The following is a 19,687-nucleotide window of genomic DNA, read 5'->3' on the forward strand; positions in this document are numbered from 1 at the left end:
GGCCCGCGCGGGCAGTTCGGAGCAGCCTGGCAGCCATGATGGCGGCGCCGTTCGACTTCCAGCTGCCCCTGGTAGCCGACGACCTGCTGCGGGGCGGCGGCGTGGGGCGATACGTCGTGCAGGACGTGCTGTCGGCACGGGAGCTGCCGCCAGCGCTGACGGGTAGGGCCCTGCGCACCCCCCCAGCGCCCAGGCGAGGGCTCGTCGCCACCGCCGCCATGTCCCCCCCTCAGCCCCCCCCCAGTCCCCCCCTCAGTCCCCCTCATGCCCGCCGTGTCTCCCCACAGCTTTCCGGGCCGCTTTCCGGGCGCAGGGCGCGCTGGCCGTGCTGCAGCACTTTGACACCGTGTACAGCCTGCTGCGGTGAGTATCGGGGGGCTGCCGGGGGGTGCTCCCCCTCCCCGGGGGTCTGTGCGCTGCCCTGACGCGCTGTGCTTGCCCCGCAGCAACTTCCGAGCCGTGGCGGCTGCCCTCAGGGAGGACACCCTGGAGCTGATGATGCAAGGTGGGTGCCTGCCGAAACGGGGGTTTGCCCTCGCTCAGCAGCTCCATGATGATATAAAGGCTAATGTGACTTGACCAGCTGGGTTGCGCCCTCAGCCCATTCCTGTGTACGGGTCTGTAATCTTGGTGGGCAGCGCAGAGCCGTGCGTGCTCGCTGTAAGGGCAGGCCGACAGAAAATCCCCTTCCCCACATCCCTGGAAGGCAAATCCTAGGGGTGCATCAGCTCCGAGCAAGTGCTTCTCGGAGCTGACGGGGGGGCTGCGGGAACAGGATAGGAGAGTGCTCCCAGGTTTGGGTTGCAGGGGGCAACCCGTGTTACAGCTGGCAAGATGTGAGCACACATCTTTGGTAATCTGATGGCTGCTCTACGTTTCTGACAGAGAGGATGTCTGAGGAACCTGGCCAAAAGTACTCATCTCTTTGTACCTCTCTCCAGTGGTATCCCATTATTCAAATGAACTTCCTGCCATCTTGGGTGATTCTGGGCTGAGCCACGCAGACTGCACTGCTCACCGGAACGCTCTAAAGATGAACTGCTATTTGCTGACTGGCCTGTTGGAAGCCTTTGAAAAGGAAACCTTCAAGAGTAGGTTGGCAGAGGTGGATCCTGGCGGAAAGGTAGGTGAGAAGACTGGGGAGAAAACAAGGTGATAAATGTAGAAAATGCATAAAATTGCTAAAATCTGTGTCAAATGGTATAACTGTGTTTATTTAAACATGAAGCTTGCAAGAGCAGTATTTCTGTGAAATCCTTCTTGGAAGACAGACAAATGTGTGCCTAAACATCAGTCGGGACTCAAATGCCCAGACCTCTGTTTCACTCTTCAGTGTCTGGCTTGCACTTAGTATGCCAGCATTTCCTTAAGAGTTCTCTCCTGTGCTCAGAGATGACAGCAATGGTCACTTGGTGTGGGCATATAAATGTCTTATACATCTTAATGTATGCCTCTCAGTGCTGTAGAGTTTAACAGCTGTGTTCATTTTCAAGGGAAGCAGGATGATAGAGTTTTGTTTTTTTTCCTGTTGTCAAGCTACTAACGTATTACATCACATAATTTCCTTTCTAGAACAAAAAGAACTCTGCAAAGATCTCTGGATTCTCGTGGGAAGAGGAGAGGGAGCCACTCTTGCGTCTGTTCAACCAGTTGCTGCAGCTGGATCTCCGTCGGCTTTGGGGTGGTGTGGTGGTGGAAGAAGATTTTGTCAAGTAAGGGAGCGCTGAGAAGGGATGGGATGGAGTGGATGCAGGTGTGGGAAGAAGGGGTTAAATGTTAAATCTGCCAGTGAGCTGGTGTTGCAGCCTTCTGCAGGATGCATGTCACTGGGAGACTGAGGAAACTGTGAGGCAAAAGTGAGGCATTTAGGAGCCACTTCATTTTCTCATGTAGAATTCAGTTGTTTGTTGCTCAGTTTCTTAAGGATACTGGAGAATCTCTCTGGTCTCAGAGAGAGATGTGTACCTAGTGCAGTTTGCTAGGCTGATGTTGGTGCAAACTGCAGTAGGGAAGTTAACTGTCTCTTCTGTGTGGCTTTAGCTTAATGACAGGAAGCTGCTACCGTATCCTGGAGAATCCAAGTATCGGTCTCCAGAAGTATCGGGCCACGCGGGATGCAGTGACACATCTGCTTGCTACAGCTTTGACTCACTATGGTCACATGTTCAGTGAGTTCCTGCTTTTTCTGCCTTCTTCTGGAAGCTGTTCTCAGGTATTTTCCCTGACCTCTTTCTCCCTCCTTTCATCCTAAAGGTGCTACTCTGAAGATCACACAGATGCTGCAGCACTTTGAACATGTGGCCCCAGTGTTTGTTCAGGCTGTGACTGTCTGGGCTACAGAGTATGGTCTGAAAAGTATAGTGGGTGAACTTCTGAGGTGAGAAAAATCCACCAAGGCTTCTTTTTCTAACCCTGGCAACTCGAGGTGCCCTTTTCCTTGTGTCATCTTTCTGTGCAGGGAAATTGGACAGAGAAATCCACAGGATTTATCTCGTGATACTTCTAGAATGAAGGGTTATGCCACCTTTATAACTGAACTTGCTGAACAAATTCCTGCTCTGGTGCTATCCAACATAAGTGTTCTGCTGCGTCACTTGGATGGGGAGGTACATTTGCAAAACATTTACATGTCTGGAGAAGTCAAGTAGTGGAAGTGTTGCTCTCCAATTTTTTTCTTTTTGAAAACAGGACCTCTTTTACAGAGATCAAGTAGCTAAAACCTGCCCTTTGGAATAGATCATGGCCTTCCCTAAAACATACAAACGTGATGTCTAGTCTCTGTCACTTTCAGACATCAGAGAACCAGAGACTGCTTACTGGTCTGAGATCACAGCTGGTGTCCCTTGTTCTTCAGTACTGAATGGGTTTGGCTGTCATCATGTTACCTTTCACTAAAGTGCCCTTAAAACCTTAAGCGGTTTTCACGTCAGTCCTTGGTTTCATATCAGACCTAGCTGGATAGCAGGGCTGGATTGCTCAGTCTTGCAAGCACAGCCACGTTCAGTTGTTCATGTTTCATTCCAAAGTCTGGAATGGAGAAATTCACTCAAGACTTTAGCATGGGACTTAAAAGACCCAAACTCTGGGCTGTCCTTTCCATTGGCATACCAAGTCATGCTTTCTTTTCTGTTCCTGGTTGAACAAATCCTCTCTCTGCAGAATTACATGATGCGAAACGCCATTCTGGCAGCTATGACGGAAGTGCTGCTGCAGGTGCTGAATGGTGACCAGCTGGAGGAAGTTGCCCGTGGTACTCGGGACCATTTCTTGAGTATGCTGCAGGACCACATCTGTGACATCAATGGACTTGTGCGCAGTCGGGTGCTGCAGCTTTTCACCCGAATCGTTCAGGGTAAGGTAAGTGTGGTGCGGAAGTGGTATTGCCTTAGTCGCCCTCTTCCCTGATTTATTTTCTAAGGGAATTTCTGTTACCCCGTTCTTTGTTTGCAGAGACTGGAGTATAAGTGAGAAAGATACTGTCCTCCAAAGGAATTGTCTGCAATTCCTTTTCACAAGAGACCAAAGATCCTAGGGTTAAGGGAAGTGGGGAACAGAAATTGCATGCTTCTTGTTATTACTGGGACAGAACAGAAGGAAGCGCATGTTGCGCAAAGCCTTTCTGGATATTGGTATGGGAATACATAGCACCGGAAATACTGGCAAACTTGGCAAACCTAATCAAAGTCCTTGCTTTCAACAGAAGTTGTACCAGATGTATGGAGGTCCCTTCAGACCCAGATTTTTTTATGAATCTATAATCTGTGCCTTTCAGTAGACAAGCTTTTCAGTAGAACAGCATGCGGATATATTAACGTGTCTGTGAGAAAACAGCTTCTTGCAAGTCTCCAGAGCTTCTTGATAACTTTGTCTGCACTCTCATTGTGCCCTAGGCCCTGCCTTTGACTCAGTTCCAGTCTGTGGTATCGCTGGCTGTTGGGCGTCTCAAAGACAAAGCTGTGGTGGTAGTTAAAAATGCCATCCAGCTCCTGGCTGCGTTTTTGTCCAACAATCCCTTCTCCTGCAAGGTAATTCCTACTACTGTGCTATATGTCTGTTTGCAGGCTGAGTGTATGCAGTGTGTTATAGGCAGGGCATTACTCTTTCTGTACCTTGTGGAAGAGGCAGTGTAACTTTTAACACTGCTAGCGGGAGCTTTCAGAGTTTTCTGTTGTTCAGCTCTCACATTCTCTGGCTCTTCGCTCACTTGGTGTACTTGGTATAATTGATAAGTATGCAGGACCACGAGGGTTGTGGTCTTGATTCTGGAAAAACCTGCAGCAGTTTGATGTGAATTCACTGTGGGATTTCTTTCCTTAGGATCAGAATTAGGCTTTAGAACATTCTACGCAGAGCTGCAGATTTTTACATTCAGTTGCACCTCTTCCTGATTTTCTGAGGCTTAGACTGGCATTTTACAGCAGCAGCCATTCTAGGATAGTGACCTGAGTCTGCTACTTCAGTTTCCAAGATACAGGTGTTCTGAGGGGATTGATAACTTACAGCAGAGAAACGAGAATTCTCGAAAAAGAAGGTTAAGTAAGGTATTTCTTCTCTTCCTGGCATCCTCAGTTAAGCTATGCTGACTTGGCTGACCCACTCAAAAAAGAGGTGCAGAAGCTGCAAGAAATGAGGGACCGTTGCAGAGAAACTGCAGGTAACTTCTCTTCTTCCCCTTTGCCCTTTACAAGGTGTACCTTGTACTGTGCCAGTAGGAGTTATTCTGTGCTTATTTTTTGTCATCTTACACTTGCTCCCAGATTGCAGTGGCTTTTGTCTCAGATCTTACTCGTGTGAGACAGTAAGCCAGGTAACTGGAAATAAACTCAAAAAAGTTTATGTTGTAATAAAAGGACCTTATGAATGTTCTGTTAACAGGGTAAGAACTTAAAACCTCTATGAACATCCTCCAGGACTTTCATTGTCAACCATTCAAGGAGTCCTGGCTTCATCCAGGTGTTAGGTCCAATATTAATTTAAACTTGCTTAACCTTGTGTCTCATGCTGCCTACAAAGCAATAAATAGCAAATGATGGTTCTCTCAGCTGTTACTCTTCCCTTCAGTGTATTTTTTTTTTATGCCAAATTCTTGTCTATTCATATTCTTGCCTGGATGGGATCAGCAGTGGGAATAGTGTCTTGTCTGTGGGGGGAAGAAAGTGTAGGATTACTTCCAGATGAGTTTTCGTTCCCTGCTTAGGGTATCATTTATGTCTTCTCCATTCCCCATTCTCCCTGTTTCATTATAGCTCCAGCAATCACCCCAGAGGAAGAGTGGGAAGCGATGCTGCCAGAAGTTAGAGCTGCCACAAAGCAGCTCCTACCACTTCAGGAAGAAGAAGATGAGGTGCTGGAAGTTGAAGAAACAGCAGAGGGTACATCAGAGCAAATCACTGGGCTTCTGAAGAAGCTGAATTACAAGTAAGAAGGCTATGCAGTTTGAGAGAGGTTTTTATAACAAGGGCTATGTCAGTCGACCATTCTTTATTTGAGGAAGGTTTGAGCTTCAGGGTAAAGGGATGATTTCCAGTAACGTTACTCCGTGGGAGGAGATTGAGGGTACCCAGCACAACATGCTGTCAGGAACTACTTTCCCAGGTGTTTAGTGCAAAGCAGGATGTTTTCCCTTGTTTTCTGTCCTAACGGGTTGCTGACGTTCTGTTGGGCAATGTTGTCATCCAGGAGTGCAGTCCGCCTTACGCAGAAGGCCCTGTGCCGCTTCCAGGGGAAGGAGCCCTTTATTAGTTCCGAGGAAGAAAACGAGGAGGCAACAATCCTGGGCATTCTGATGACACTTTACATAGGTAACTGCAGCAAACTAGTCTTGCACTTCCCTGAGTTCAAGCTGGTACCAGAGTTAGACTAAAACCCTCTGGAACACCATATCTCTTCTTTTGACTCGTAGACTTTAGTTCTGCATGTACTTGACAGCTGGATTATTGACTGTTTTATCAGTTCTGGTGGGAAATGTTCAATGTTCCCACTGGAAGTGCATTTCTAATGTTTTAAGTCATATCATATCTGCTATGGGGGGTGAAGCCGGTGTTAATCCGCTCATGCACTTCTGTCCTTTCTGAATTTGTCTGGAGTTCTGCCTCCTGAACAGGTGGTGGCACATAATGCTTACTATTGAGCAAGTATAGGATTCAAGCAAAGTCTTATTTCTCTAGGGCTCATGCTTCTGGTTATATTTTAAGACTTGCATGCTTTATCTTTTGTATTTGGTTCAGAATAAGGTCTCCTAGCTAATCCCCTTGAACTCATTTCTATTTAAACTACTATCTAAATAATAATATATTAAGTTTTGTCAGTTCCCCAGACTTGCACAACCTTTGCTACAGAGTAGTAGTTTTTGCCTTCTCTGTACTCTGCCCTGATTCCCTTTTAGGCCCTTGTCCATCTTTGGGGATCTGTCAAGTTCAGATTAACTCCTTCATTGTTTTTATGGAGTTTGAGTAAATTGGACAATGCCTTTACCCACCCCTGTCTTAGCTGGTATTTGTGGTGCATCGTGTTACAGTACCGGAGTTTATAGCATGTTGAGATTTTGTCTTTGTAGATAAGTCTGCTGGCAAAATCTGTAACTTTTTTATTTGCTTTTTGGTTTTGTTTTTTGTGGAAGTCTCTTGATTGTTACAAGATGTCAGTATGGGGTGGAAGGAGAAGAGTTAAAATGCCCTGAGCTGTGCCTGTTTCTCTTGTACCTTCAATACTGTTAACAAACAAGTGTTTATGCCCAGGTAAGAACCATGAGGATTCTTCATGTGACAACAGTAGTTTTACAATCGAAGAAGTTGCGCCCAAAGAGCAGCCTCAAGAGCCGGCTCAGACAGAGCTGGTCAAACAGGAGATGTTGGTGCAGTATCTGCAAGATGCTTACAACTTCTCAGTGAAAATCACAGAAGCCCTGAGCCTGGTCAGCAAGCTGATGTACGAAAATTCTGTCTCAGGTGTGTGAAATAGCCATGGGGCCATTTTTTCCTCCCTTTTTAAAGTTTTCTAGGTCCCTCCTCTTGCTGAAGAGATGTAGGAGTGGTGGGACACCAAGGAAAAGGCTGGAAGAGCTGCTGTTTACTGAGCAGATGTCACAGGCTCTGGAACACTGGGAACAGGAAGCACCATCTGAACTCGTGTTGTGAAAGGGTTACATTAGGGTGTAAGTAGGCTTTTGAGGCATGTGTAGGATTGATATTTTTAAAATATCAGGATTTAAAAAAAAAATTACCAAAATTAATTTATGTAGGCTTCCCCTCTCTTGAGGGAGGAGATCCTCATCTCAGCTGAGGTTCTCCCAAAGCAGGCATGGCAAGTTAAGCAGGGTTCTGTTACCTGCTTGATGCCTTGATGCTGCTTCAGGTGTTACATTGGGTAAAAGAGGGGAACTGAGCAGTATGTCTCATTAACATCACCCCTCCTTAAACTTTATTCTGTAGCCAAAAGCAATCCTTGTCAGCAGGTCCTATGGCCTGGTGCTCGTTAGTTCTGTACCTTCAGTACAAAGGTGGAGTGATGAGTAGTCCCAAATAGGGTTAATTCAGCTACTAATGTTAGACTTTTTTTTTTTTTTTTGAAGTTCTTGTCATGAATCAACCACTGGGGCAAGGTGCAGGGTACAAATCCCTCCTTCCCCATCCTCCCTGGCTCATCCACTTGCCCTAACCACTCTCATATTTCTGGAGCATGGGTGGCTCTGGACACTACAGCATCTTAGCATCATGCAGATGCTTCTGGGGCTTCACCTGTGATGGCTTCATCTGTATTGAGAACTTGTATCTTAGCTGTACTAAGCATGCAGGCTTCCTTCAGCAAGGTTGGGATGTTTTTAGCTGATTGCACACACAAGAATGAACTCTTGAATTCAGCATCTTTATGGGTCACGTGTAGTTTAAGGGTAAGAGACTGCCCCTCAGCTGGTATTTCAGTGCCTGATTTTTGGTTGGTTTTTTTTGTTTTTATGGTTGCAGTTTTTACTAGCTTTTGTCCTATGCTGTAATAGAAGGATGGCAAGTTAGATGTCCAGGCAGTATGCTGCTGTGGTGTTGAGTGGGACTAAGGGATGTGTATGTTCAGATTTAATTTTTTTAATTAAGATTTAAGATATGAAGATGCAATTTTATTTTTCTCTGGTAAGTGTGTACCTTCTGGTGTGACTGGGGGCAGCACAAGCATAGCAGATTGTCTAGACAGAAACACTTTAATGTCTGGTAGGGGTACAGCCTCTTTATTGAGACGTTATTTTGCCCATACTGCCATAAGCTTCCACTTAACCAGAGTTCAGACTCTATAAACTGTTCATTGTACAGACTCTCTAATCATTACTGTGGCTTTCTTGTGAATGCACTCTAACTTAATGTGTTTTTTTCTTGTCTTATGAACAGAAGACTGGGCAGTATATTTTCAGGAATTGTCAAGTTAGAATCAAGTCTTGTTATTCCTTATACATGGCAAATACTTTGTACCCCATCAATACATCATGTACCTTAGCTGTTCTGGTTACAACATTGTACTGAGATAGCTGCTTTTTTATCTGCTGTGACCAAAAGATCTCTTTTTCAAAGCTGTTGTTTCCTAGCACAGATTTTTTTTTTTCCGCAGTGTGGCTTCTGTGTTCATTTCCTAGGTTTATCATGTCACGTTTAGCTATAATATTGTTAACCTATGACCAGTTCTTCCAGGACATCTGTATCTTTGTACTAGGGACCCTATTCTGACTTAAGTCACCTGCAGACAGTAGCAGTGATCTTAGATGCTCCTAGGGCTAGCTGTGAGAGCAGTGTGCCTATGAACATGTTTTAATGGCCTTTCTAATAAGGATAAGGAAGAAACTTCACTAACGCAACTATTTTTTCCTCTGCAGTGGTTCAGGAAGCCATTGAGTTCTTTGTGACAGTCTCCCGGTTTGGTGTGCCCCAAGCACTGCTTGGAATCCGCAGGATGCTCCCCCTCATATGGTCAAAAGAGCCTGGTGTTAAGGAGGCTGTGCTGAATGCCTACAGGCAGCTCTATCTGAGCCCAAGCGGGAATTCAGAGAGGTATGGGACATCCTATTCAGAGGGCTTTTTTTCTCTTTTTTCCCTCTCCATTTTCCTTCCTTTGGGGAGCTGTTGGAAACAGGGTATGGACAGAAAGAGAAATCGAAGTTGCCACGCTTCATGCTGAGCTGAAATGTAAGGTTTGTGTCTACTAGTGAAGGTGTTTTCTCTTTGAACTGTTACTAACACTTGTGCAGTTCCGATGTGTTTTTATATATATGGGTATCCTAGTGTTCCTTTGGGACTTATTGCTTTTGGTTTGTTGTAGTATTCACATGTAGGAAGTTAATGCAGCAGAACCCCACATGAGACCTTACAGGAGGCAAACCTATGAAGTATTTTAAATGAAACTGCTATCAGGTGCTCACGCTGAACTTTCTCATAAATTTCACTCATACAAAGCGCCACACCAGGAGGCATCTGTTCCAATGATCTGAGTAGGATCCCCATGTGTTGGGGTCAAGGGGCGTCAGCTATTGAATATTTGTCATGTCAGTTGGGTTCTTGATTGGCAACAGTGAACTGACATTTGGACAGGTTTTCAATCCCTTATGGGATCAGCCCATAGCAGCTGACTCCCAGTCTTGGAGACATGGGACTTCACCCTCCTTGGGCAATGTTGTAGCCCAATGTCTGTTCCTCTATTTTTTTTTTAACAGTATTGTCTCTCTTGCAATTGGGTGGTTATAAGAGGAATAGCATACAACTTGGTGGAAACTTAAGAGTTTTTGTTCCCAAACCTCAGGGTTTCTGCTGACAAGTCATGCATGCTATAGTCTTTATTTGAGTATAGGCATTCTGCTTCTGATGTGAACAGCACATTCCTTGGTGTTTACTAGTTTTCTTGCTGTCACTTTTGTCCTTGACTTTTTTTTTTCATTAAGACAGTTTCTTTATCTCTCACACAACACAAGGTTGGTGGTTTTTATTATTATGGTTCAGGTGCTTTCACACACATTTCATTCAGACCAATCTTAAATCTTTCTGTAATAAACCTCTGCACACAGAGGGTGAAAGGATGTTAATGGGGTCTTTATTTGTTGCTGTTACCAAGAATTTGGGGAGTGGGAGCTGGGTGCCACTTGCATGCTTGTTATTCCACACCAGAGAGAAGCTGAATCTTCCCTGTAGTGTTGGCACTTGCTCTTTTTTTCTTAGCACTTGACCACATGCAAATACCGTTGGATGCATGCTCACTTAGATAAATGTGATCCCTGGTGAGAGGTACCATACCTCACCCTCATTACACCACCAGGGCAGCAAACAGCACACCTAGTAATGACTGGAGATGACTCTCCTGCAGATTGATCTCGGGCCTTATTTGTTCACAGAGAGTTTTGCAGTTTCTTATGCTCTAGTGAGTAGTACTGTGACTTGTGGTTAAGAGGAAACTGGGAAATGTCTGATGCCTCTTGTTGGGCATTTGGTGCGGAGCATTGAGAAGAACAGCAGTAGACTTCTGAGCTCATGGCGTGCTTGCTGAAATCTGGTCTGGGTGACTCTGAGAACTATAGCTCGTGGAAGGGCAAGTTTTTTTGTCCCCAGAAATCAGATCTGATACCTAATAGTTGTCCTCAACTCTCTGAGTAAGTGAGTAATCATGACAGTTGCTTTTTCTTTTTTTTTTCTTTCCCTTCAAAGGGCCAGGGCCCAGAACCTGGTGCATTCTCTCTCTCTCATCATGGTAGATGCTTCGCTAGGAACAATACAGTGCTTGGAAGAAATAGTAAGTATTTGCTTGGTCTGGGTTTAGATTGTATTTGTAATCTTAAATATCTGTTATGTTAAAATGGCAGTCATTGCTGTGAATGTCTGTTGGTCTGAAGTCCGTCCATCCTCCTCTGCCTCTCACTGCTTGTTTTACTGTATTTCTTTTCCAGATCTCAGAGTTTGTGCAGAAAGATGAAATAAAACCTGCTGTGATCCAGCTGCTGTGGGAGCAGTTCACAGAAAAGTTGCAGTGCTCGCCTCTAGAACGACGTGCAGCTGTGATGCTGCTGGGGTTGATGGCACGGTGAGCCTAGGGCCCAGTGTGATCCTGTGAGTGAGAGGATGTAGAGGGAGTTGACTTTTATTGAAAAACTGTTGGTGCTGCATCAACTGACCCTTGGTTCTGCAGCTTTAAAAAATAGTAATCAGATCATTTGTGTTTTGAGAAGAATCATGAGAAGCTGCTGAAAGGAGATGCCTAGAGCCTTAGCACAGTGGGAAAAGAATCTGCTTCCCTTTCTGTGGTCAAAAAGAGTGTAATGGCACTATAATTTATTTTGTTTAAGTAACTTATAATTTCATTTCCTCCACTTCACAACCTAGTAACCCTTAGGCATTTAGCTTACCTGCTAGTTTCATGTTGCTCTTCCTACTTCAGTCATTCATCAGTCAGAAGTAGATCTTCATGACATCCTTTGTAAAGGTCTTGGCTCTAGTGTAAGAGCGAACAGGCGCTTCTACAATTTGAGTATTAGATATTTCTCCCAAGGTATTTCTACCACCCCATTCCATGTGCTTGCAGCACAATTGTAAACATAAATTCAAAATTAAGATACTTTTAAAATCATGGAATTTCTACAAAAATGTAGATTTCTGGGGTATCCCATGAGGGGATATCTGGGCCACTGTGTTTCTAGACCATGGGTATATTTGTGGAATAAGAACAACACTTTCTTCTCCAGAAATCTGTTAAAGGGGGTGACTTTTAGCTTTTGTTTTAACCCATTAGGATTATTATTTCTTCAGGGTTCCTTTTTAAATATGTTAAATTCTGTTTTTACCCTCTTCACTCTGTTAATTGTACATTCTAAAGAACGGACCTAGTGTCACAGGTAGAAAGGGGAGGTGGGTGTAAAGATTTTTTTTTTTTTTTTTTTTTGTCCCCACAAGGTACTTTCCATAAGGTACGAGGAGCATTTCTGTTGTCTATGTATGTTTACTGTAAACTTTAATCAGCACCTCACATAGCACTCCTGTGTCTTCTATTCCACAGAGGGAAGCCAGAGATTGTAGGTAGCAACTTGGATGTTTTGGTGACAGTAGGGTTGTCTGAGAAGGTATGTGAAGACTATTGCTTGGCGCAAGAAGTATGCAATACAATCTCCAAACTTGCCAGTAACCGTAAGGTAAGACTTCCAGTTTGCCCATGAGGTCACAGTAATAGTGGTTTAAAAAAGTGTGAAGTAGCTTATACTGAGAAAAGAAGTAAAAGAGAATTTTACTAGTTGGGGAGGGGGGTATTTTTTGTTTGTTGAAATAAGGTAGATTGAGACCATTCAGCAGCACTGTCAGGAAAGCTTATCACACATCAGTGAACATGCAATAAAAATTTTCATTATTCAACAGGTTGAATTCAAAGTAGCAGAGAGTCCAGTACACAAGAAAATCTGTTTTTCTTCCGCTTCTCTCAGTCAGACTCCCAGTTCTAAGCTGACTTGTGTCTCCTTGGTCCTGGAGTCCTTTCATCTACTGCTATTTTCTGCTGTTGTTGCCTTTACCCTCCCTATTAATTGATATTTGGGAGTGGCAGCTGTACAGCTGAGCATAAGACAAAAGATTTTCAAACTCATTCACGTTGTAACTGGTGACCTATCACATGGCTTCTCTGTCAAAGAACATTTTATACCTTTTCCCCCCCAAGTGCATTAACAAAGAAAAGCTTTTTTCTTTTCTGACTCAAATATTTAGAGCATTTCAATTCAGGAGTTCCAGTAGTAAAAGCAGCCCTCCTCCACACAACATGATCATTCTGTTTTGAGAATGCAGACATTAATGCAGGACCTTCATGAATTAATGGGCGTTACAGCGCTCTTAAATGTTCTGAAGATAGTTGTAATTTAATTTTAGGTTTACTTAACTCTGCAGTTAAGTTAGTATGTGAGAAGGGACTGATACTTGACTAACTGTGGTAGCTCTTCTGCCCCAAACCAGAAGTTTAGTATGGAGAGTAGGATTATAATAAATTGAGGAATTTTGTTTCCAGCTAGTGAAAGCTGTTAGAACCTCAAGCAGTAGCTTCTTTTCATCTATTTTGATCAGATAGCCACAGATGTGCTGGGATATCCAAGGCATTGTCAGGTTTGTTTTAGTAGTTCTCTGGGTTATCTTATTCCCAGGCTAATACGTAGTGGGAGTGATACAGAGTGTTCTAATCACTGTAAGTGCAAGGTGATGTTGGATCCAGAGCTGTCTTCCACTATTTCTAGTGATGATATTTTGCTTTTAAACAAAAGCTTATGGGTGCTGGAGTACCATACCCATAGCCAAGGGCATCTTATTGATTTACCATTGCTAATTCTGAAGATGCTCTAAAGGTTTCCATCTCCTTCATTGTGGAGAATGAAGGAGCAAAATAACATCAAATACAGGGAGTCATTTTGAGATTTCAGGAGTTATTTTGATTTAAAGCGAAGTAGTGGAACTATCTGGTTTGGGGTCATCCTCTGGCCAAACTTTGAATCTGCACGGTGCTGACACAGTGTCTTCGAAAGTGTCAGTAATATCCCTGCTGTGTGTTAAGTTGCAGAGCTGTGCTGACTGTCACTGCCATGGGCATAACAGGCTTTTGATTGGGATTGTGCACACAGCAAGATTAAGTGCCAGGGAGGGCATGGGGGAGTTCTGTTGTGTGGTTAAGATCTACTCTCTCTGCAGCCAGCACTGGAGAGGAACAAAGCCCCTTTTCGACTGCCCCAGACACACATGCTCTTTGGGTGCCTGACTGAGGCTGTGAGTAAAGGTGAGCTCAGGACAGCAGGAGGTTTGGAGGAGGTGGAGTTGGGCTGTGAGACAGCCTGTGCTGTTGCTGTTGTGCGTGGTACATGGCTCCATTTTCTCATCAGGCTTTGTCCAGCCAAGTGGTGACTGGATCCCTTTCATGGAGGCAGCAATAACACTTATCTACCAGCTAGCAGAAGGGGCAGAGGAGATAAGTGCTCGCATCCTGCAGGTGTGCAGCCAGAAAGTTCTGGACAAGCTGCAGGAGGCTGATGGGCAGAAAGCTGGTAAGGAAAAAAGCTGGTGAAGAAAATCTGTACCCCTGGTTTCCAGTGCTGTGATGGGGTGATTTGGAGTAACTGCAAGAGGAGAGCAGAGTTGAGGAGCTAGTGGAGATGTTGGCATGGAAGGTTATGGGTGTTGTGAAGGGGTCTGTGGAGAATGAAGTTGAGTTATACAGTTAATAAGATTTGGCAGTAACTGGTCGTGGGGGGTAGAGTCCAAATTAATACTGAACTGCAATAATTTTTCTCCACTAGATCAAGAGGCTTCTCCCAGCAGGGTCTCTGGTGCTAGCAGCCTCCCTACGTTCCTGCTGATGCATCTGGTGTCCCTTGTGGGACAGGTGGCACTGCAGCAGGTAGCATATTTGGAGGTGTCTGTGAGCGCAGAGCTGCGCAGACGCCGCATCCTCAAGGAGGAGCAGAAGACCAAGAAGAATTTTGACAGCAGCACAACGAAGCAGAGGCCTCGGGTGAGAACTGAGTTGTGAGGTGTTTTTGTCTGTTTGTTTTTTTTGTTTTCTCCTGTGGGCTTTTCTAGTGTCCTGGCTACTGCCACAGCAAGCTTCTAGTGAGTATGTTCCTGGGATGCGTGATGTCCAAGGTAACACACGCTGTGGGAATAGAAGGGGACATGGGTTGGTCAAGGTTTGACAAGGAGAACTGAGATCTGTGACAATCCTGTTAAGTAAAATTCCAACTGCTCTTGGGCTTGGAACAGGCAGCAGGGAGGAAGTGAAGGGTGTTATCCTAACCAGGTTTATCTTCCTGCTTCAGGAAAGTTTCCTCTTCACCCATCACCTCCTTTCTTAGCATCACAATCTTTTTGCAATTGCTGCTGGTGTTGAAGAACACTCATTCATACCCTGAGTTTTGCAAAAGGGCTTCTGGAACCTTGATCCGTAGAGGTTTGAGGATCTACGGTCTCTCAGGGAATGATTATGAAAGTATTTAACAGTAGCCTTCTTACTGGGATCTGTTTGATACAAATACCATGGTCTACCTCAGTGTTTTCTGGAGTCCAGAAAGGTTGATTTCTTTTCTTTTTCCTATCCTTACTCAAGGAAAAGTCTTGTGTACTTAGGCTTCCAGTCTTTATTAGATGCCTACACTGCTGTGTTCAGAGAAACTTGTACTTCATTTTCTCATCCACCCTGCTTATCAGTAACTTCCCACACACGGTGAGGTTACTATGAGATTTTCCCAGAAGTAGCAGTTGGATGCAGATTTGGTCCTGCAGGTTTGTGTTGTTTTTTTTCCTTGCTATAAGGTTCCTGTAATCTTGCTCACAAGGCCACCAATTCGAAGGCTGCTTTGATCTTTCTTGCTTTTAGGATTTGCGTGTCCCTTGAATTGTGTTGGACTCGGGCATTGGTGCCAGGTGTGTCTTATTTCTGTCTCAGCTTGTTAGCTTCGGTAACTTAGACTTTCTTTGGTACTTGGTGGCATTTGGACTAGCAAATCCTGGATACCCTTCACAGCTTCATTTAATTCTTAGGAAAAAGTGGGTTATAAAATTATCTGTCAGTCTGTTCTTCCAAACTGTAGTCATGCTGCTGGTGACTTGCATTGCACCTCTTCTCTAAGAGAGAAGTACTTCATGAAGGAAAGGATTATTGTTGCCCATCATCTTATTTTACAATTGTCCTTTCTGCACAGAGCACAGGAAATGAGACCACTATGGAAGAGGAACTGGGCCTTGTGGGAGCCTCTGCTGATGACACTGAGGCTGAGCTCATCCGCAGTATTTGTGAAACAGAACTTCTAGATGGTAGGTGTGGCTCCACTAAAGAGTACAGGTTCTGTCTGCAGTGACAGAAAAGGTACACTGGGTAACACAGCTAGAAGGAGGGAGGCTGTTTCCTTCATAAATACTGTCATTTTTTTTCAGTATCAGTTTCTGTGTGCACTTTTTCTTTGTTCTGCCTCTATGGAGCTTTTTTTTTTTGTGGCAAAAGTGAATTATCCAGTTGGTATTGTCCTCAGGAATTCTGGGATAAACTGAGTAATTGTTCTTCAAGGGTACTGCTCAAATAGTGCTCACATATCTGCTGCCTTCATTCTCCACTTTCTAGAAAAGCACCTGTTTTCTGCCTTTGTTCCACTGGTGCTCAAGATCTGTAACAACCCTGGGCTCTACAGTGATCCAGCACTTAGAGCTGCTGCAGCCTTGACTCTTGGCAAACTCTGCATGATGAGGTAACGCCAATAGTCTCTTCTAAACCTCCCTGGTACCAAAGCACAAGAAATGTTGCAGCTCCTTTGCAGTGGAGAGAAATAAAAAAATAAATTAAAAACATGCAAAAGAGCTTTCATATATATATATATAAATATATTTGTTGTTGTTTTGGTCTCGCTAGTATCAGAGAGTGGGTTTTGGTGTCGATGCCTTCTTTTCTTTACCCTGTCCCACCAGCTCTGAGTTCTGTGACTCCCACTTGCGCTTGCTGTTCACTATGATGGAGAAGTCCAGTCTGCCTGGTGTGAGATCCAACCTCATCATTGCAGCAGGAGATCTGGCCATCCGTTTCCCCAATCTGGTGGAGCCATGGACACCACATCTCTATGCCAGGTAATGCTGTGCTTATTGCTGGCAGCGGGCAGGTGATGAGAGCTCAGTGTCAGTGCAAGGAGACAACAGAGAGCTGGCTTGTGGAGTAGGCTGTCATAGGTATGGTGACTTAGAGAAGGCAGCCAAGCATCTCTGGTAACTGTATGCTTCTGTCAGGTTGCGGGACCCCTGTCAAAGCGTGAGGCAGACGGCTGGAGTGGTGATGACTCACCTCATCCTCAAAGACATGGTAAAGGTGAAAGGCCAAGTGAGTGAAATGGCAGCTCTGCTTATAGACCCAGAAGAGGCAATCGTGAGAGTGGCTCAGAACTTTTTCAGTGAACTCTCCAACAAGGCAAGTGGATGATCAGGAACCTTAGTTCACAAGAGCGGAGGGAGGCTGGTGAAGGCTGGGTTAATGATGCAAGAGTCCGTATGAAGGTGTATCAGTGGTGTAGAAATTGTCTGTCTCTCTTCTGTGTTGACTAAATGTTGGTAGATAAAGGGAATTTTGCTAAATGAGGTTTGGTTTAACCCTAATGCTGTTGAGTTTGACGTCGTCCATTCACATTGGAAACCAGGCTCCAAAGCAGAGCTTTCTTCCACTCACTTTTTTCTGTGTGCCCAGTTCAAGTTTGGGAACAGATTTTTCTGCAGTTTACCTTTACACCTTGTAAGAGTTCCCTGACTTTAGGGCTCAGTCAGTGCATCATCTCTGAGACCGTTCAAGGTTGCTCTTGGCTTTGTGACATTGAGATACTTAAATTGAGGCAGTTACAGTCCAAGCAGGTTAAGAGCCATAGCAGTGTTCCCCTCTGTATACTGTTTATTTGACATGAAGGCTGCTACAGGCCCTTCAGAGTTTCAGATTTACTGCCTGAGAGGCTGCAATGATGCTAAAACTTTACTGTCTTGGCTTGCTCTGTTAAAAGCTAAGCAAGCCACCTGACCACACTGGTTTCCCATCTCTGCAGTGGCTTTGACTAAGCCACGTAAAAGCAGTAGGAAAGGGAATCTGCACTGGGCCCTTTCAGGCAAGGTGGGAGGCAGTTCTTTAAGCTCTGTTTGCTTCCTTTATCAGAACACTTTTGTGCTGGGATGTGACCAGGTTAGAAAAGAAAGAAACTGCATCCAGGTCTGCCAAAGACCAGAGCTATTGTAAATCAAGAGTTGCAGTTGTAAGCTCCTTAGCTTTAGCAAAGTAGCCCTGAATAGGTTTGGCTGGCTGTGTACAGCTCGTTTCATGAAGCTGATGCTTTCAGTCAGTACTTTGGAGTGGGGAGAAAAGAGGTAATTTTAAGTAAGCAGCTTATTTGTCTTGGCTCAAGTCATTCATAATTCTGTATCTCATGCAAAACCTTGTGTCCTGCACAGGGTAACACCATCTATAACCTGCTTCCAGACATGATCAGTCGCCTCTCAGATCCTGACTGTGGCGTAGATGAAGAATCCTTCTGCACTATTATGAAGTATGTGAAATCTGAGATGAGGGTTAATGAAATCTGTTTTGACCATGACTACATTTATGCAAAGGGGGTGCCGTATCTAGGGAAGAGAAACTACAGTGACATACAAAATGCCTTTTCACTTGTTCTCCCCAGTCTGACTTTTCATAGTCTGCATCTGAAAGTCATGCCAAGGAAAATCAATTCTAAAGCCACATAGTTGGGGAGGTGGAAAGACTCCACAGAGAATTGCATTACAGGTTACCCAGAGAGGTTATGGAGTCTCCTTCTCTGGAGATATTCAGTACCAACCTAGATGCCATCCTGTGCAATGTGCTCTAGGTGACCCTGCTTGGTAGGGGGGTTTGACTAGATCTTCAGAGGTCCCTTCCAACCTCAGCCATTCTGTGAAAGGAGCTGCTCAGAAGTAGACACTTCAGCCTTTTCAGCATCCCTCCTACCTCACACAGACATAAGCGCTTCTCACTCCAGACCTGCAAGAGTCTCTGTTTTAGCTGATTTCTTAGTTTCATACTAGGCAGACACTCTTAGACAAACACACTTTTAATTATGTCATAGCAGCTATCCCACAACAGCAACTGTGATTACTACTTAAGCCATCAGCATATAACACGTTTTCTCCCGAACAGAGTCTGAGGCATGCAGGGCTCTCTAGTCTTCATGTTTGAAGGACCACCCAGCTGATCACTGGGTAGAAGAGCTGCAAGCATGCAACTGTGTAGGCAAAAACAGGGTTTCCTCTCTGGGCTTTCAGCTTTGCTATTTTTTTCCTTTGCAGACATCTCTTCTCATATATTACAAAAGACAAACAGACAGAGAGCTTGGTGGAGAAACTTTGTCAGCGATTCCGGACTGCCAGGTGGGTTTAAATCCTGAATTTTCTGACAAATAAGTCTGTTTGTTTCTTAAGAATTGTTAGAAGAAACCAGCTTCTGTACGGGGGGGGTAACAGGCTCCCATCATATTCTTCATGTCACAAATGCTGAGATACAAGGAATAGAGACCTAATTCAGATGTTGTTTTCTTTCCTCTTTTTCCCGTCATCCTCTTAAAAATACTTGAATAAGAACAGAAGGTCGAAGTTGTATATATTTATTACATTGTGATTGGACCCTCTCCCCTCATCTCGGGAGAAAGGTTTTGTGACAATTTAGATCTATATCATTTACAGCTAGGCAAGGAGATACCCCAAGTGTGGCTTTTATGCACCTTTGCTGTCCTTCTTTAGAGGCAACTCAGCTAAGAAATTAACGTGTTCAGCTGAGGAGTTGGAATCTCCTTATCAGTCCTGCCTGGGCTGATCTCTACCTAGTTGAGAGGCCTGTCCTTGTTCTGCGTGGATGCGCCGTTCAGTTCTAACTGTGCCTGGGACTCCGTTTTATTGTTTGAGTGCTTGTGCTGCAAGATGTTTATTCCTTTGCTCTTCTTGCTCTGTCACACAGATGTGTGTGCCTTGCTCATGGTGCTGATTACAGAGCATGTAGTACAAGGCCCATCCCATGAATCTAGAGTATCTTTTTGCTTCCTGTTTGATTTTGTTTTCTTATTGCTCCTTTCCCCCTGTTCCCAAAGAGGTAAATTCACTGACATAAATGTACACTTTTTTTTCTCAAAAAGAAAAAGAAAGTAAAAGTGTATTTGCCTCTTCGCTGT

General features: G+C 44.5%; 1 protein-coding gene, 1 long non-coding RNA gene and 1 other non-coding gene across 6 annotated transcripts in view; 2 read left to right on the top strand and 1 right to left on the bottom strand.

The window, feature by feature from the left end:
- NCAPD2 (non-SMC condensin I complex subunit D2) overlaps positions 1–19,687 on the top strand; it is a 22,130-nt gene continuing 2,443 nt past the window's right edge. The window contains exons 1-27 of the mRNA XM_048051561.2: positions 1–162; positions 288–363; positions 447–505; positions 942–1,123; positions 1,573–1,712; positions 2,041–2,168; positions 2,254–2,377; positions 2,459–2,606; positions 3,160–3,357; positions 3,891–4,025; positions 4,570–4,654; positions 5,247–5,418; positions 5,680–5,801; positions 6,738–6,947; positions 8,855–9,029; positions 10,671–10,755; positions 10,910–11,043; positions 12,013–12,145; positions 13,674–13,758; positions 13,862–14,023; positions 14,276–14,490; positions 15,677–15,788; positions 16,093–16,216; positions 16,434–16,589; positions 16,746–16,923; positions 17,943–18,037; positions 18,813–18,893. Coding sequence (XP_047907518.2) covers positions 36–162; positions 288–363; positions 447–505; positions 942–1,123; positions 1,573–1,712; positions 2,041–2,168; positions 2,254–2,377; positions 2,459–2,606; positions 3,160–3,357; positions 3,891–4,025; positions 4,570–4,654; positions 5,247–5,418; positions 5,680–5,801; positions 6,738–6,947; positions 8,855–9,029; positions 10,671–10,755; positions 10,910–11,043; positions 12,013–12,145; positions 13,674–13,758; positions 13,862–14,023; positions 14,276–14,490; positions 15,677–15,788; positions 16,093–16,216; positions 16,434–16,589; positions 16,746–16,923; positions 17,943–18,037; positions 18,813–18,893 — 3,641 coding nt within the window. The 5' untranslated portion in view covers positions 1–35. The remainder of the gene's footprint in view (positions 163–287; positions 364–446; positions 506–941; positions 1,124–1,572; positions 1,713–2,040; positions 2,169–2,253; positions 2,378–2,458; positions 2,607–3,159; positions 3,358–3,890; positions 4,026–4,569; positions 4,655–5,246; positions 5,419–5,679; positions 5,802–6,737; positions 6,948–8,854; positions 9,030–10,670; positions 10,756–10,909; positions 11,044–12,012; positions 12,146–13,673; positions 13,759–13,861; positions 14,024–14,275; positions 14,491–15,676; positions 15,789–16,092; positions 16,217–16,433; positions 16,590–16,745; positions 16,924–17,942; positions 18,038–18,812; positions 18,894–19,687) is intronic.
- LOC125180595 (small nucleolar RNA U85) lies at positions 546–867 on the top strand. The gene has a single exon (XR_007159285.1). It is a non-coding gene; the product is annotated as a small nucleolar RNA U85 (small nucleolar RNA).
- The window catches only part of LOC106047847 (uncharacterized), a 12,758-nt gene continuing 9,220 nt past the window's right edge, over positions 16,150–19,687 (bottom strand). For 3 of the 4 annotated variants that reach the window (XR_007159276.2, XR_007159274.2, XR_007159273.2), the window contains one exon: positions 16,150–16,277. This is a non-coding gene — a long non-coding RNA (uncharacterized lncRNA). Of the gene's footprint in view, positions 16,278–18,888; positions 19,017–19,687 lie in introns of those variants that run through there. The other variant, XR_007159272.2, reaches the window with a different exon arrangement.

Source organism: Anser cygnoides, chromosome 1 (assembly GCF_040182565.1).
Source record: "Anser cygnoides isolate HZ-2024a breed goose chromosome 1, Taihu_goose_T2T_genome, whole genome shotgun sequence".
Classification (NCBI taxonomy): domain Eukaryota; kingdom Metazoa; phylum Chordata; class Aves; order Anseriformes; family Anatidae; genus Anser; species Anser cygnoides.